We start from the raw sequence: 17794 nt of genomic DNA on the forward strand, positions 1-17794 counted from the left end.
GTTTTTTCAGACTGGAGGCCTGTGACCAGTGGAGTGCCACAAGGATCGGTGCTGGGTCCTCTACTTTTTGTCATTTACATAAATGATTTGGATGCGAGCATAAGGGGTACAGTTAGTAAGTTTGCAGATGACACTAAAATTGGAGGTGTAGTGGACAGCAAAGAGGGTTATCTCAGATTACAACAGGATCTTGACCAGATGGACCAATAGGCTGAGAAATGGCAGATCGAGTTTAATTCAGATAAATGCGAGGTGCTGCATTTTGGGAAAGCAAATCTTAGCAGGACTTATACACTTAATGGTAAGGTCCTAGGGAGTGTTGCTGAACAAAGAGACCTTGGAGTGCAGGTTCAAAGCTCCTTGAAAGGGGAGTCGCAGGTAGATAGGATAGTGAAGAGGTTTACAAAATTATGAGGGACTTGGATAGGGTGAATAGGCAAAGTCTTTTCCCTGGGATTGGGGAGACCAAAACTGGAGGGCATAGGTTTAGGGTGAGAGGGGAAATATATAAAAGAGACGTATGGGATAACTTTTTCACACAAAGGGTGGTACGTGTATGGAATGAGCTGCCAGAGGAAGTGATGGAGGCTGGTACAATTGCAACATTTAAGAGGCATTTGGATGGGTATATGAGTAGGAAGGGTTTGGAGGGATATGGGCTAGATGCTGGCAGGTGTGACTAGATTGGGTCGGGATATCCAGCCGGCATGGACGAGTTGGACCGAAGGGTCTGTTTCCATGCTGTACATCTCTATGACTCTGTGACTCTATGATTATCGTAAAAGTATCACCTCCAAGTTCCCTCCAAGTCACACACCATCTTGATTTGGGCAAACTTTTCCTTCCTTATTATTGGGTTAAAATCCTCAAATTTTCTTCGTAACAGCTTTCCTGGATTACTTTCACATAAAGATAACTCACATGGGAGTACTGTCAAAAAGGTATTGTCACTGGACTAATAATCCGGAGATCCAGGTACTGCTCTGGGATCTCAGGTTTGGATCCCACCATGCCAGAAGGAATTAAACATCTGAGGAGGAACATGAATTGATTGGCATAAACACCTGTCTGGTTCATTGATATCCTTTAGAAAAACAAATCTGCCATCCTTCCCTGGTCTGGCGTAAGACCATAAGAAAGAGGAACGGGAGTAGGCTGCAAGAATGCCTACCTTGAAGAAGTTCTCTCCTCTCTCTACAAGGATCTTAGTGAGTCTCTCTCTCACTGCAACCCCCAGGTCATCTCCTCTGCCCTGAAGCTTTTCAACCATTTACTGAACTCTTTGCTACCTTCTCCCCAGCCCCACCTCCCTCCCATTTATCTCTCCACCCTGCAGGCTCCCTGCATTCATTCCTTTTTGAAGGGCTTTTGCCCGAAATGTCGACTTTCCTGTTCCTCGGTTGCTGCCTGACCTGCTGTGCTTTTCCAGCATCACTCTAATCTAGACTCTAATCCAAAAATGTGTAGGTCAGGTGAATTGGCCATGTTAAATTGCTCATAGTGTTAGATACATTAGTTGGGGTAAATATAGGGTAGGGGTCTGGGTGGGTTACTCTTTGGAGGGTTGGTGTGGACTTGTTGGGCTGAAGGCCTGTTTCCACACTGTAGGGAATCTAATCTAAAAGAACTTTGCTGGGTCAAATTTGTCAAACCTGCTGCTTGAGCTAATTTTATTCTTTTAAGGTTTTAGTTTAGAAATGTCATTCAATGCTCTCTGAGCATTTTAACTTATCAATCTCCTACCCTTTCCCCAAAACCCAGAATACTGTTTTTCTTTGAATAATTATCCAAAGCCTTCTGAAATGACACAATTGAACCTGCCCCTACCACACTTCAAACAGTGCATTCAGACTCTAGCAACTCACTGTGGAAGATTTCTCTCACCTCACATTTCCTTCTTTGTAATGCACCCCGACTCTCAGTCCATTTACGAGTGGGAACAATTCTACCTATCCAATCTGTCCAGACCACTCAGGATTTTGTAAAGCTTTGTCAAATCCCCTCATATCTTTCCAAATCCAAAGAGGACTCTCTCAACTTCCCTAAGTTTTCCTCAGAACTAAAGAGTCTTATCCCTGAAACTGTTGTGATAAATATCTTCTACTCTCTCTAATGCATTCACATCCTTCTTAAAGTGTGACATCCGGGATTGTATACCAGAAGCCGACTGAAGTCTGACCAGTGTCTTATATAGGTTCATTATAACCTCATTGTTCTTGTATCTATGATCATATTCATGAAGCCTAGTATTCTTAATACTTTATTAACAACCAGCTCTCTCTATCTGTCTGGCCAAATGACTTACAATACATATACATATACAAATATACCCAGACATTTCTACTGCTGCTGTGTATTCTTTAGTTTACATAATCTTTCCTTGTTCTCTGTACCAACGTGTATCACCTCACACGTCTCCATGTTTAACTTCATGTGCCATATATCCACCCACTCCACCAAAATGTCAATATTCTTTTGAAGTTCTACATTATCCTCCTTGAAGTTTACAACTTCCCCAGGTTTTATATCATCCACAAACTTTGACATTTTCTCTTGCACACAAAGCCATAAGTCAGTTGCTACCGTGCCTCTTATTCCATGACCAGTAATTTTCTATGAGGCGCAGTGGGCCACCACAATTTGAATTAAACCACATCACAATCTGCAACCTTATATCCCAGAGTATCACCCACTCTATTAGATTACATTCCCTACAGTGTGGAAACAGGCCCTTCGGGCCAACCAGTCCACACCGACCCTCCGAAGAGTAACCCACCCAGACCCATTTCCCTCTGACTAATGCACCTAACACTATGGGCAATTTAGCATGGCCAATTCACCTGGCCTGTGAATCTTTGGATTGTGGGAGGAAACCAGAGCACCCGGAGGAAACCCATGCAGACACAGGGAGAATGTGCAAACTCCACACAGACAGTTGCCTGAAGCTGGAATCGAACCTGGGACCCTGGTGCTGTGAGGCAGCAGTGCTAACCACTGAGCCACCGTGCCACCCATATTATTCCATCAAGTCAAGCCCACTACCATGGTTTAATGAAAAGTGCAGGAGGGCATGCCAGAAGTAGCACCAAGCATACCTAACAGTGAAGTGTCAACCCAGTGAAGTTACAAAACAGGACTAATCGTGTACCAAAGAGCATAAGCAGAAAGAGATCGAGCTAAGCAACCAACAGATCCAATTTCAGAGACTTGGATTGGTCAGGAACAGGAATGGTTATTGCAGATTCCGGAATTTAGATGTCTCAGTAATAACAGAGAAGTTGGTAAAAGTGGGGAGGTGCGGCATTGTTAATCAAGGACAGTATTACGGTGGCAGAAAGGATGTTTGAGGTCTCATCTACTGAGGTAGCACGGGCTGAGGTTAGAAACAGGAAAGAAAAGGTTACCCTGTTGGGAGTCTTCTAAAAGGCCTTCAAATAGTTCCAGAGATGTAGAGGAGAGGATAGCAAAGATAATTCTTGATAGGAGCAAGAGTGACAGGGTAGTTGTTATGGGGGCCTTTAATTTTCCAAATATTAACTGGGAATACTATAGTCCAAGTACTTTAGAAAGGTCAGTTTTTGTTTAATGTGTGCAGACGGGTTTCCTGACACAGTATGTAGATAGGCCAACAAAGGGACATGGCTACATTGGATTTGGTACTGGGTAATGAACCTGGCCAGGTGTTAGATTTAAAGATAGGTGAGCACTTTGGTGATAGTGACCACATTTCGGTTTTGTTTAGTTTGGTGATGGAAAGGGATGGGTATATACTGCAGGGCAAGAGTTAGAGTTGGAGGAAAGGCATTTATGAAGTGATTAGGCAAGATTTAGGATGCATAGGATGGGGAAGGAAACTGGTGATGGGTGCCATTGAAATGTGGAGCTTATTCTAGGAACAGCTACCATGTGTCCTTGGTTAGTATGTACCTGTTAGGCAGGGAGGAAGCTGTCGAGCGAGGGAGCCATGATTTACTAAAGAAGTTGAATCTCTTGTCAAGGGGAAGAAGAAGGCTTATGTTAGGATGAGACATGAAGGCTCAGTTAGGACACTTGAGAGTTACAAGTCAGCCAGGAAAGACCGAAACAGAGAGGTAAGAAGAGCCAGGAGGGGACATGAGAAGTCATTGGCGGATGTAATCAAGCAAAACTCTAAAGCTTCAAGCAAAACAGAAGTAAAAGAATGACTGGAGTAAGATTTGGGCCAATCAAGGATAGTAGTGGGACGTTGTGCGTGGAGCCAGAGGAGATAGGGGAAGGCTAAATGAATATTTTATGTCAGTATTCACACAGGAAAAAGACAATGTTGTCGAGGACAATACTGAGATATAGGCTACTAGACGAGAAGGGATTGAGGTTCATAAGGAGGAGGTTTTAGTAATTCTGAAAAATGTGGAAATAGGTACGTCCCTTGGGCTGGATAGGATTTATCCTAGGATTCCCTGGAAAGCCAGGGAGGAGATTGCAGAGTCTTTGTTTTTTATCATGATGTCGTCATTGTCAACAGGAATAGTGCTAGAAGACTGGAGGATAGCAAATGTTGCTCCGTTATTTAAGAAAGGGAGTAGTGACAACCCTGGTAATTATAGACCAGTGAGCCTTACTTCGGTTGTGGGTACAGTGTTGGAAAAGATTATAAGAGATAGAATTTATAATCATCGCAAAAGGAATAAATTGATTAGGGAGAGTGAATATGGTTTTCTGAAGGGTAGGTCATGCCTCACAAACCTTATTGAGTTGTTTGAGAAGGTGACAAAACAGATGGATGAGGGTAAAGCGGTTGATGTGGTGTATATGGGTTTCAGTAAGGTGTTTGATTAGATTAGATTAGATTAGATTAGATTAGACTACAGTGTGGAAACAGGCCCTTCGGCCCAACAAGTCCACACCGACCCGCCGAAGCGCAACCCACCCATACCCCTACATTTTACCCCTTACCTAACACTACGGGCAATTTAGCATGGCCAATTCACCTGACCTGCACATCTTTGGTTTGATAAGGTTCCCCGTGGTAGGCTATTGCAGAAAATATGGAGGTGTGGAATTGAGGGTGATTTAGCAGTTTGGATCAGAAATTGGTTAGCTGAAAGAAGACAGAGGGTGGTAGTTGATGGGAAATGTCAATCCTGGAGTTCAGTTACTAGTGGTGTACCACAATGATCTGTTTTGGGGCCACTGCTGTTTGTCATTTTTATAAATGATCTGGATGACAGCACAGAAGGATGCGTTAGTAAATTTGCAGATGACACTAAGGTTGATGGAGTTGTGGGTAGTGTCGAAGGATGATGTAGAATACAGAGGGATAGATAAGCTGCAGAGTTGGGCTGAGAGGTGGCAAATGGAGTTTAATGTGGAAAAGTGTGATGTAATTCACTTTGGAAAGAGTAACAGGAATGCAGAGTATTGGGTTAATGGCAAGATTCTTGGTAGTATAGATGAGCAGAGAGATCTCAGTGTCCATGTACATAGATTCCTGAAAGTTGCCACCCAGGTTGATAGGGTTGTGAAGAAGGCATACGGTGTGTTAGCTTTTATTAGCAGAGGGATTGATTTTCAGAGCCACGAGGTCATGCTGCAGCTGTACAAAACTCTGGTGTAGCCTCACTTGGAGTATTGCGGGTTCTGGTCACCGCTTTATAGGTAGCATGTGGAAGCTATGGAAAGGGTTCAGAGGACATTTACTCGGATGTTAAAAACAATGACTGCAGATGCTGGAAACCAGATTCTGGATTAGTGGTGCTGGAAGAGCACAGCAATTCAGGCAGCATCCGAGGACAGGCAAAATCGACGTTTCGGGCAAAAGCCCTTCATCAGGAATAAAGGCAGAGAGCCTGAAGGTGATAGGTCAGGGAAGAGAGGGTGGAGTGGATAGGTGGAAAAGGAGTTGGGCAGGTCGGACAAGTCCGGACAGGTCTTTTTACCTCGTTGATTTTAACCCTACTGCGAATCCTCTTGCAAGGATGCCTGCCTTGAAGAAGTTTTCCTCTTCTCTCTACAAGAATCTCAGGGAGTCTCTCTCTCATTGCAACTCCCAGGTCATTTCCTCAGACTCTATGCTACTCTCTCCCCACCCCCACCCTCCTCTAGCTTATCTCTCCATGCTTCAGGCTCTCTGCCTTTATTCCTGATGAAGGGCTTTTGCCCGAAACGTCGATTTTGCCTGTCCTCGGATGCTGCCTGAATTGCTGTGCTCTTCCAGCACCACTAATCCAGAATTTACTCGGATGTTGCCTGGTATGGAGGGAAGGTCTAATGAAGAAAGACTCAGGGACTTGAGGCTGATTTTGTTAGAGGGAAGGTTGAAAGGTTACTTAATTGAAACATATAAGATAATCCGAGGGTTAGATAGGCTGGGACAGTGAGAGCCTTTTTCCTCGGATGGTGATGACTAGCATGAGGGAACAGAGCTTTAAATTGAGGGGTGATAGATATAGGACAAATGTCTGAAGTAGTTTCTTTACTCAGAGAGTAGTAGGGGCATAGAATGGCCTGCCTACAACAGTAGTAGAATCGCCAACTTTAAGGGCATTTAAATGGTCATTGGATAGACATACAGATAAAACTGGAATAGTGTAGGTTAGATGGGTTTCATGGATCAGTGCAACATTGAGGGCTGAAGGGCCTGTACTGCAGTGTAATATTCTATGTTTTATGTTCTATTTAAGCTCTGCAGTCTTGCCTCACTCAGTTGTGAATGCTGGTGCATAATTAAACAACTCATTGGAGGTCAAAGCTCCACAAATATCACCATTCTCAATGATGGAAGAGCCCAGCACATCAGTGGAAAAGATAAGACTGAAGCATTTGTAACTACCTTTACTACAAAGTGCTGAGTGGAAGGTCCATTGTGAACTTCCTATCAAGGTCTACAGCATCACAGATGCCAGTTTTCAGCAAATTTGATTCACTCCACATGATACCAAGAAATGGCTAGAGGCACGGTGTGCCCTGACAACATTCTGGCAATACTACTGAAAATATATGCTTTAGAACTTCCCCCGTCCTGAGCTGTACTATTACAGCTATAACACTGGCATCCATCCAACAATGTGTCATTAACTTTGTGTGTCTTTTGTTTTTCTTTATAGCCATCCTTGGTATGCACACACTGATGAGCAACCAGCAATATTATGAAGCTCTTGCCAGTAGCACCATAGTTAACAAGGAAGGTCTTAACAGTGAGTAAAATGCACACCGTGTTAAAAGCTGGGCCATTTTGATTTGAGCCTCAAATGATTAAAACTGTGTGATTGATAAATGTGATTCTGTATTTTTTTCCAATACAATTCAAGTTCAAACTCCAATGGTCTCTTTTAGGCATTTAGATCTATTGATTGTATCTAAGCTCATGTGGTTACTATGGTATTTCGGGTTGACGGACCATCTATTTAAGATGCATTAGCTATTTCCCACAATCAGATTGGTAGGTGTTCTAAATCCTCATCCAAACAGATTTCAGAGCTGAGCTGCTTGCATTCAGAATGGAAATTTGACAATTATTGACCTTCTAATTAATATTCCAGGATTTAGTTCCAGAATAGTGTTATAAAGGTGAGTTCGTGCTCTTCTTCATCAACATTCCCTGGTTAGGACATAAGTCCTGGATTGTAACATGCCGAATTATACTAAACGGAATGTTTTCCTTAGATTATTGAACTTGTGTAGAGCATTAATGGTGAGCAAGTTTACGTTGGGAACAATGATTTTATAGTACATCCTTGTTAACACTCTTCCTTGTGTAGGTGTAATCCAACCCACGCAGTACAAACCAGTTCCAGATGAGCTGCCAAACTCTACAGATGTGGAAGAAACCCTAAAGCAAGTTGAGGCAAATGACCCTGAACTTGAGGAGATAAACCTCAATAACATAAAGGTGATTGCAGACACCTCATTGTTCTTTCTTTGTCTGATTTGCTAGAATTTTCTTCAACATAATTGATGATAAACGAAGAAAAAGGAGAGAATTCCAAATATGAGAAAGATGTCACAGACCTATGTGAGGATTTTGAGTGCTTGAGATAACAAAGTAAAAAGGAAACACAGGGAAATTGTCATGGGAATAACCACAATTGTGTTAACAATGTATTTAGGATGTTTAATTAGCTAATTCGATTTTAGTTTTGTTCCATCTTCACACAAGTACACTTTTCAAAAGAGCACCTATTAGCACAGGAAGTGTGAAAAATAATTAACACAGGAAGAGGAGTAGGGCAAATTACTGCAGATGCTGGAATCCGTACTGAAAACAACAAATGCGGGAGATCACAGCGGGTAAGACGGTATCCAGGGAGAGAGAGCAAGCTAATATTTCAAGTCTGGGTTTAGAATCACTTAACATCAGGTTATAGTCCAATAGGTTTATTTGAAAGTACAAGCTTTCAGAGTCTAGATGACTCTTCATCAGAACTTAGTGTGGAGGGGCCAACATTTATGCTATATTTGGTGGGGGTGAGGGGGTGTTGTGGGGGTGATGGGTGTAAAGTGCTGCTAGAGAAGAGATGGCGATAGTTCAGACTAAGCAATCGGAATGTCAGAATGGCAGAGCAATGGTGTCCTAACTGCCAGATTGGAAAGAACAGACACTGGGTGGGGTGGGAGAGAGGACATGGTAACAGAGAATGCAACAAGTAAAGCTAAAAGAAAAGCCCTTTCTCTTAGATTTACTTGTAACATTTTCCAATTTCTTCCCTTTTAGATTTACTTGTTCTATTCTTTGTCGCCATGTCCTCTTTCCCTTTCCCCCACCCCAGAGGGATTGTTTGCCCTTTCAGGTTTTTAGCAGTTAGACACACTATTGTTCTGCTATTCCCACATCCTGTTCAATTAATCTGAACTATCAACATCTTTTCTCCACAGGCTCCCTACACCCACCACCCACACACTGCCGCCCACCAACTATAGCATAAATGCTGTCCCCTCCACACTTCACTTCAGCTCTAAGGAACAGTTATCGAAATTCGAGACATCAGCTTGCTCTCTCTACATGGATGCTGTCTGACCCGCTGTGATCTCAGTCAAGAGGAGTAGGGCAATTAGTTCATTGAATCTGCCCATCAATTTTACCTCACATTGTTAATACCTTTGGTTAACAAAAATGTGTTACTGTCAGATTTAAAATTAACAAGTTTGCGAACAGAGTTCCAAACTTCTAGCATGTTTTGTGTGTGTTGTGTTTCCTCATTTTACTCTTTAAACATCTGACTCTAATTTTTAGCCAGTGTCTCCTCAGTATTAGTTTACCCAATCACTGGTAGTAGCTTCTATCCACATAGTCTATCTATTTCTCCTAATATCTCAACCTATTTAGTCAGAGGCTACGAATCCTACAATGAGTAACTCACTACCTGTTTCCCCAAAGCCTGCCCACCATCTACAAAGCACAAGTTAGGAATGTGATGGAACATTCCTCACTTGCACCTTCACCAATACTCAAGAAGCTTGATACCATCCAGATAAGGCAGCCACATCCTCATTCATTCTCTCCACCACCAACACTCAGTAGCAGCAGTGTGTACTATCTACAAGATGCATTGCAGAAATTCACCAATGATCATTAGACCTTACAAACCCATGGCCACCACTGTCCAGAAGGGCAAGGGCAGCAGATGCCTGCAAGTTCTCCTCCAAGTGACTAATCATCCTGACTTGGAAAAATATGACCATTCCATCAGTGTCATTGGGTCAAAATCCTGGAATTTCCTCCCTTACAGTATTGCGGGTGTACTTAGTCCAAATGGATTGCAGTGGTTTAAGAAGGCAACTCGCCACTGTTGTCCCAGTCCTAGATGCCCACATCCAATGAAAATATAAAAGGGACCTAAGGGGCAATGTTTCATACAGAGGGTGGTGCGTGTATGGAATGAGCTGCCAGAGGAAGTGGTGGAGGCTGGTACAATTACAACATTTAAAAGGCATCTGGATGTGTATATGCATAGGAAGGGTTTGGAGGGATGTGGGCCAAATGCTGGCAAATGGAACTAGATTAGGTTAGGATATCCAGTTGGACGAGTTGGACCGAAGGGTCTGTTTCTGTGCTGTACATCTTTAAGTAATTATACTTTTAAATATCTCGTAACCTTCTAACATTCAGGAATGCAATCCTGATTATTCAACTCTCCTTGTATTGTTAGTTTACATATGATTCTATTAAAGGTACATTGCTGCCCCCCTAAAGTCAATATATCTTTATAAGCTCACAGTACTCCAGCAGTGGCCTAACAGAGCATTACGTGGCTGTAGCACAATTTCCTACCTTCTGAGTTTCTAACCTGCTTGATATAAAAATCAGCATTCCTTTGGTCTTTTGATTATTTTATGTAGTTTTTCATGCTACTTTAACTATATACCTAAACTTTAAGCCTTCTGTGTGAGTCCATTAAACTATGCATACATTTAACAAACTGAAGATGAAGATTCCATGAAAGTGAACTGTTATATGAGCTTTAATACTCTTAAGTTGTAAGAACATACTGGGATATATTTTCAGGACACACAATATTTTCACTTATGAGTTTGTAGCTTCAGAACAGGATGCTTTCTGAGTCATTATTTTGGAATATGACCAATGAGCAGGACCCCTCTCAATCCACTATCCAATTAGAGATGGCAGGCACATTCAGGAGGAGGGAGCAGTCTTCACTGCAGCCATGTGTCAGTGTGCTGCTAAGGTGAAAACCTCCATGGAGGATGTAGCAGAATCGTTGAAGGAGAAAGCTGAGGACAATCATCCATGAACCACAAACATTGGCCAAGAGAGCAATCTCCAGGAACCACACTTCCCATGGCAAGCATCTGCCCACACATGCCCGCAGACTTGTTTTTGCACCATGAAACAGTCAGGCTACATCTTTCTTTAATGCCACCCCCGCGTAGCTGAGCTCCTGACTGAACTTAGGGCTTGTGCAAAGCTGTCAAAATTACATTGCTGTTAGAAGTTTTCTGCTAATTGCCCACTTAACAAGCTGAATTGCCTTCTCACTGTACCTGGCAGGTTGCTGTCACCACCAGGATTAGCAAAAGGAAGTGATGTGTTCACTTCCCAATTTCCAAGGGATTATTATCATCTAAAGACTTTCATTATTTAGTGAATTAGTTTGTTAGCACAGTTGTTATTTCACAAGTAAATTACAATTGTCACTTATAGTTAATGGTATTATTAAACTTTTTCTTTCATGCATGAAGAAAATATCAGCTCAGTGTACAAATTTCTTTATTAACGTAAGAGTATGTCACAGTTTATATGTGAAACAGCAGAATAACAAATGTAGAGACATCTGCAGTCTTTCTCTTCTGCAACAAATTTGAACTAAGACCATAAATGCTGCAAATGCTCAGCATGCCAGAAACATCAATCGTGAGACAAAGTTAACCACTTCGTTAGGGCATTGACCTGAAAATCAACTCCATTCCTCTTCAGTTTCTGATTAACCTCCAGAGGATGTCAACATTTTCTGTGTTTATTAATTAACTATAGATGGTACTTTGTTTTTATTGGTTTTGTATTTATTGTTTGACCTCAGTACTGAGAAAAAGCAACATATTTTCCATTTCAGCCACCTAATGTTAGTTTTCTTTTTAATTCATTCATGACACGGATGATAGACTAGTATATATTACCCTCCCAAATTGTCTTAATGAAGGTAGCGGTGAGCAGCTATTTTGAACTGCTGCTGCCTTTGGGGTGTGATTATGTGTTAAAGATTAGCTGTATCCGTGAAATTATGACTGAAAGTTACCTTAGAACATAGAACATAGAACATAGAAGAATACAGCGCAGTACAGGCCCTTCGGCCCTCGATGTTGCGCCGATCCAAGCCCACCTAACCTACACTAGCCCACTATCCTCCATATGCCTATCCAATGCCCGCTTAAATGACCATAATGAGGGAGAGTCCACCACTGCTACTGGCAGGGCATTCCATGAACTCACGACTTGCTGAGTAAAGAACCTACCCCTAACATCTGTCCTATACCTACCCCCCTTAATTTAAAGGGGGGGTAGGTATAGGACAGATGTTAGGGGTCGGTGGTCTTATATCCTTGACTTTCGCAAGAACAAATGGGTTAACAATTTTTCTTTATTCTTTTGTGGGATGTGTTCATTATTGGCAATGCCAGCATTTGTTGGCCATTCTTAATTGCTCTTGAATTGAGTGTTGAACTGGGACACATTGTAGAAGATCTGGAGTTACATGTAGGCACAGACCAGGTGAGGATAGCAGATGCCCACCCTGAATTACACTTGTGATCTGAATGGATTTTGATGACAATCAATGATAGTTTCATCATAACCATTATTGAAACAAGTGTTATGGACAAGGGAGAAAGGTAGATTGAATTGTTTTTATTCTTCAGTCTTTCTCTCTGTAAACAGAGGTCATAGAGTCATAAAGCCATTCAGCACGGAAACAGACCCTTCGATCCAACCCGTCCATACTGACCATGTTCCCAAACTAAACTAGTCACATTTGCCTGCATTTGGCCCATAGCCCTCCAAACGTTTCTTATTCATAAACCTATACAAATGTCTTTTAAATATTAAAATGTATCCGCATCCATCACTACCTCTGGAAGTTCGTTGCACATACGAACCACTCTCTGTGTAAAAAGATTGCACCTGATGTCCTTTTTAAATCTTTCTCCTCTCACCTTAAAAATTGTAGTCAACTTGCATCACCTGATTGGCAGTGGCCATGTTTTAGTCCAGCAAAGTCCATTTTACAATTAAACACCTCAGTGTAGCTTTTAAAACAACTTATGGTCTCTTTCAGGCACTTAATTTATTCACTGATTTCAAATTTCACTGGTTGCTATGATGGGATTTGAACCCAGGTCCACCAAGCATTAGCCTCAGCCTTTGGATGGCTTGTCCAGTGAGCTCATCACTTCACAACCACTTCCCCTCTACGTGTCCTCAGTGCTTTACTGGAATGTCAGCCTTTACCTTTTGTGCTCAAAAACACTGCTTAAAAACTCGTGTATTGTCATTTCTGTGGATGTATTGTTGGTTTAGCTCAGTTGGTTAGATACCTGTCTTGTAATACCACCAGTGTATGTACAACTCCCATACCAGCTGAGATTATCCTGAACTCTCCCATTGCCTGAGATTTGGTGACCATTAGGTTAAACCACCACCACCAGTTGAGACTCTCTAATAAGACAGCAGCCCATTGGGACTCCAGTGACTCTGCTTCCATATATCTCAGGACTGCTTCATTTTGATGGTACATGGAAAACAGTTTGCAGGCCTCTGTGTATTCAGGCTAAGTTGATAGGTCAAAAGCTATGAAGAGAAATAGTTTATCACAATTACATAGTATGTAACCTGTGACTTTGATTCGGGGCTGACAGGTCCTAACACCTTATTGGAGGGTCTCAAACATAAAGTTGTCAACATCTGATAACACTTTTAAGGAAATTAGAGGGGAGATGGAGTTTTAAAAAAATACACAGGGCTTCCACTGTCTTCACCATCTTGTAGCTTTAATAGTGACATTCTGTTTGAAGTTGTACATAACACCACCTCCATACGAAAAAACTTTGAGGTTCAATTCCAAAGGAAATATCTAAGCAAACATAAACAAAAATTAAACATTAAAAACAGAACATTGATTAAGAATTTGTCATTTTTGTAAATGAATGATTTAACAGCTGAATCAGGGATCAAGTGGGACAAATTCAGTTTAGGAAACCTGGTCACATAGACACATTGGCCGAAGAACCTGTTTCTGTGCTTGTACCCCTCTATGACTTTATGACCTGGAAGTTTAAGTTTCAGATACATGGTCCATGGCAACGAGAAGGAAAATATTATGAAATAATGAAATCAGTAAGGTTTAAACTCTGTGGAAAAAAAGATCGGCATTGAAATCCAATTTTTTAAAATTAAAATTATTTCATTTCAATATTTCTAGAACATTCCCCTTGCCACTCTAAAAGCATATGCTGAAGCTTTGAAAAATAATACACATGTGAAGAAATTCAGCATCGTAGGAACTCGAAGTAATGATCCTGTTGCTATTGTAAGTATTCCATGTTGGATTGACTTATTATGATTATTAGTTGTGATTATTGAAAAATTGCGTTTGTGTATCTAGAATGTAGTTTTGTCTTACTCTCAAACAATAGCTGATAATATGGCACTAATTTGGGAAGTATAGTTAATACTGATGAAGACTGTGACTAATTAGATGATGTTAAAAAAAAACTTAGAGAATGAGTCACATAAATATAAAGTGAATTCCAATATGGATAAGTGTGCGAAGTGATGCATTTTAGTTTGAGGTATAAGATGGCCACCTACCATTGGTATCAATTGGGTAGAGAATCAGTAAGATCTATGGAGGCAGATGACCAATTCATGAAAAGTAGCAATGCAGACTAACAGAGCCCAAAAATACAAAGAAAGTACTGGGGTTCATTTGTAGAAGAATAATATTCAAAAGCAGAGAGATTATGTTAAAGCCATACTGGGCCTTAGTTTGGCCAGACCCAAGATTTCTGTGCTCAGTTTTGGTCCATGTATTAAATTGAAGAATATAGGAAAGGAAAGGAATTTACAAAATAATACTGTAACTAAGATATTCTACCTACCATTTATCTGAGATTCTCTTCCAGATAGAAAAAGATCTGCTCGGTGACCTGGTAGAGATCTTTAAAATTCTAAAGGGGTTTAATGTGGTAGCTGTAAAAGGAGATCTTTTTCCTTGTCAGGGTCCAAAACTAGGGACCATAAAAAATAGTAAAGTGAATAAGGAAATTTGAAGAAATCTCTTTACTCAGACAGTGATTAGAAAGCATGGGGTAGTTGGGCTCAATTGCATTCATGCATTGAGGATAAGCCAGATAAGTACCTGTAAGAGAAACAAAGAGGAAATGCTGTTGAATTGAGATGAAGTAATGTGGGAGGATCTTCATGTTGAGAACGAAAAATATATTCCTGTTTCTACACTATAAAGCTTAAGAATACTGATATGACACCACATAATTTGTGGTTATATTGTAAAAATTTGGCATTTACTTTAACATTAGAACCAATCTAAAAGTTTACTAATGCTAATTAGTGATAGGATCAATTACAGATGCTGATATGTTCTCACAAGCCTTACAGAATTTATTAAGTTTGTCATAACAAGTACAAAAGAAATACTTCTAAATAAAAGCAGTGGTTTTGTAGTCTATCCACTTTGAGATGTAATTCATTACACGGGTTGATTGGGCACAGATATCTTCTGTTGACTGAAGTTCTTCTGCCTTTGATGTTGCTTTTTGTGCATTGAATCATTCAAATCCATTCAAATCTTTGTTACCCTTCCTAGCCACTACAGTCAGTATATCATCCACACTTCCAGAACTCAAATTGGCTTACTAGTGTGTAATCGTCAATCTTGGTTTGCCCACTTCCTGATGGATTTCTTTAAAATTCTTGGCACCTTGGTGATACTACTTCCTCTTGCCTCCTGATTCATTCTTTCACATGTCAATCAGTTTGTAAGATTATCCCTTTTATGATAGCTTGTCCTTTTTACTTTACCAACTCCTTAGATTTTACCAAGATAAGATCGCATTGGTGAAGCCATTTGTGTAATTGCCTACAGAACACAATGTCACTCCCAGCAATAAACTATCATCCAAATGTACCAATTGATACATCGAAGGAAATCCAAGACTCACTACAGAACTGAATTGCGAAGTAATATATTTGTATACATGTACACACCCATATCTATATGTAAAGCCATGAGCCAAAACATAATTGTGTCTTTGAGTAAAAGTTCCATCCTTTTCAAAAGCATTTTCACAATTGTCAGCCTTAGTTACATTCACTTGACGTATAGAGCAGCAAGGAAACCATAGACCTTACTTTTGACAAGGACCATGTGGCCTTAAACCCCATTGAAACTATTTTACAACTAACCGCAATGAATATAATTTAATTACTCACATTATTAAGTAGATTAAAATGACTAAGTATTTTTAAAAAAAAACACATTCCTTCACTATATTACTCACTGATTAGCTCCAAAAACATTTACGCACATTCAAACACATGCAGTGTAGATCACCATCCATAAAGTATTTGTAAAGTTTTGTGTGTGCATTTTGTTATCTTTATCCATCCTAAACATTTGTCCATATTGGAAACTGAGAATATAAACAGAAAATGCTGGGAACACTTAGCAGTTTAAGCAGTTCCTGTGAAAAGGGAATGATCATTTCAGGTCTAACCCCTTTCATCAGAACTTTTAGGGCACTGACCTAAAAATTTAACTCTGTTTCTTTGGCTAATGATTCTGCTTGACCTGCTGAGTATTTCCAGAACTTTCTGTTATATTTCAGATTTCTAGCTTCCCTGGTATTTCACCTTTATCGAGTGGAAACTGGGAATGTAAACTCCTCACATTGTAATTACATTCACCTGCCAGTGGTGGCACTGCATCACCTCAACTTCATCCAATTCGACCTCCTGCTCTTGCAAGGCAACTCTTCAAATGCTTCACCCCATGCAACTAGCCACACTGCTGAAAGTTTGCTATTTAACTGTTAATACTATGAAAGTGCACAAACATAGGGGCAGAATGTATGACCTTAAAACATCGACTGTATAATGTCAGAGCAGAGTGGTGCAATACGCTTTGGCTCTCAAATATCGTTCATCAGAATAGACCATTCAGCCCCTTGAGCCTGTTCTGCCATTCAGTAAGATTATGGCCTAACTTCCTATATCTGCTTTGGCCCATATCCCTTACTATCTCTGCTGAGGAAAAATGTGCCTATCTTAGATTTAAAATTAATAACCAATCCAGCATCTACTGCCGTTTGTGGAGTTCCAAATATCTGCCACCCTTTGTGTGTAGAGGTGCTTCCTTGCCCGATCCAAGCTCCGGAGCCATTATGTTAGTGTCAGTTCATATAGCTTCCACCAGCAGCTCAATCACTAGTGTAAATAATAATGGTGAGAGAAGGCATCCCTGATGACAGCCTCTGCCAATGCTAAAGCTATTTGAACTTAACCTGTTGGTGATCACTGCTGTTTTGGTATCACTGTATAATACTGTAACCCATTTAGTAAAGACCTCTCCAACACCAAACCGTTCCAACGTTTAAAAGAGATATGGCCATTCTACCCGATCGAATGCCTTCTCTGCCTCTAGGGAGACAATTAATCCCGGTATCACTCCCTGCTGGCAGGCTTGTACCATATTTAAGACTGTTCTAATGTTATTAGTTGATCTGTGACCCTTTACAAACCCCATCTGGTCCTCTTTTATAATGAATGGTAAGACCCTCTCCAGTCTTAATGCTAACATTTTTGAGAGAATTTTAAAATCCACATTTAACAAGGATATGGGTCTGTATGATGAGCAGTCATCTGGGGCCTTTCCCTTCTTCAGAATGAGAGAAATATTTGCTTCTCTCAGAGAAGGTGGGAGGCAGCCCTGACTATGTGAATAATTATACGTATTTATGAGTGGCCCAGCCAGTTCCCCTATAAATTCTTTATAGAACTCAGCCTGGAATCCGTCTGGTCCAGGAGCTTTGCCACTTTGAAGCTGCCTCACCACCTGTACTTCCTGGGATGTCAGGGGGCATTCAACAACGACACCTTTCAGAGGTTAGGCCCGGGAGGGCAAGATTTTTAAAGAAAGACTCCATCTTCCTCATTCTATCCTCACAGTTCTGCAACTTATACATTTCGAAATAGAACTTTCTAAAGGCTGCATTGATCTTTTTGCAATCAGAAGACAGGGTACCAGCACTCTCTCTAATAGACATAATGGCTTGGGGAGCCTTTTTC

General features: G+C 40.8%; 1 protein-coding gene across 3 annotated transcripts in view; it reads left to right on the forward strand.

The window, feature by feature from the left end:
• Positions 1–17794, forward strand: part of tmod1 (tropomodulin 1) — a 101534-nt gene that overhangs the window by 65920 nt on the left and 17820 nt on the right. For all 3 annotated transcript variants that reach the window (XM_043719197.1, XM_043719192.1, XM_043719208.1), the window contains exons 5-7: positions 7086–7175; positions 7740–7870; positions 13911–14018. In XM_043719197.1, the coding sequence (XP_043575132.1) occupies positions 7086–7175; positions 7740–7870; positions 13911–14018 (329 nt within the window). The remainder of the gene's footprint in view (positions 1–7085; positions 7176–7739; positions 7871–13910; positions 14019–17794) is intronic.

This window comes from Chiloscyllium plagiosum, chromosome 2 (genome assembly GCF_004010195.1).
Source record: "Chiloscyllium plagiosum isolate BGI_BamShark_2017 chromosome 2, ASM401019v2, whole genome shotgun sequence".
Taxonomy (NCBI): domain Eukaryota; kingdom Metazoa; phylum Chordata; class Chondrichthyes; order Orectolobiformes; family Hemiscylliidae; genus Chiloscyllium; species Chiloscyllium plagiosum.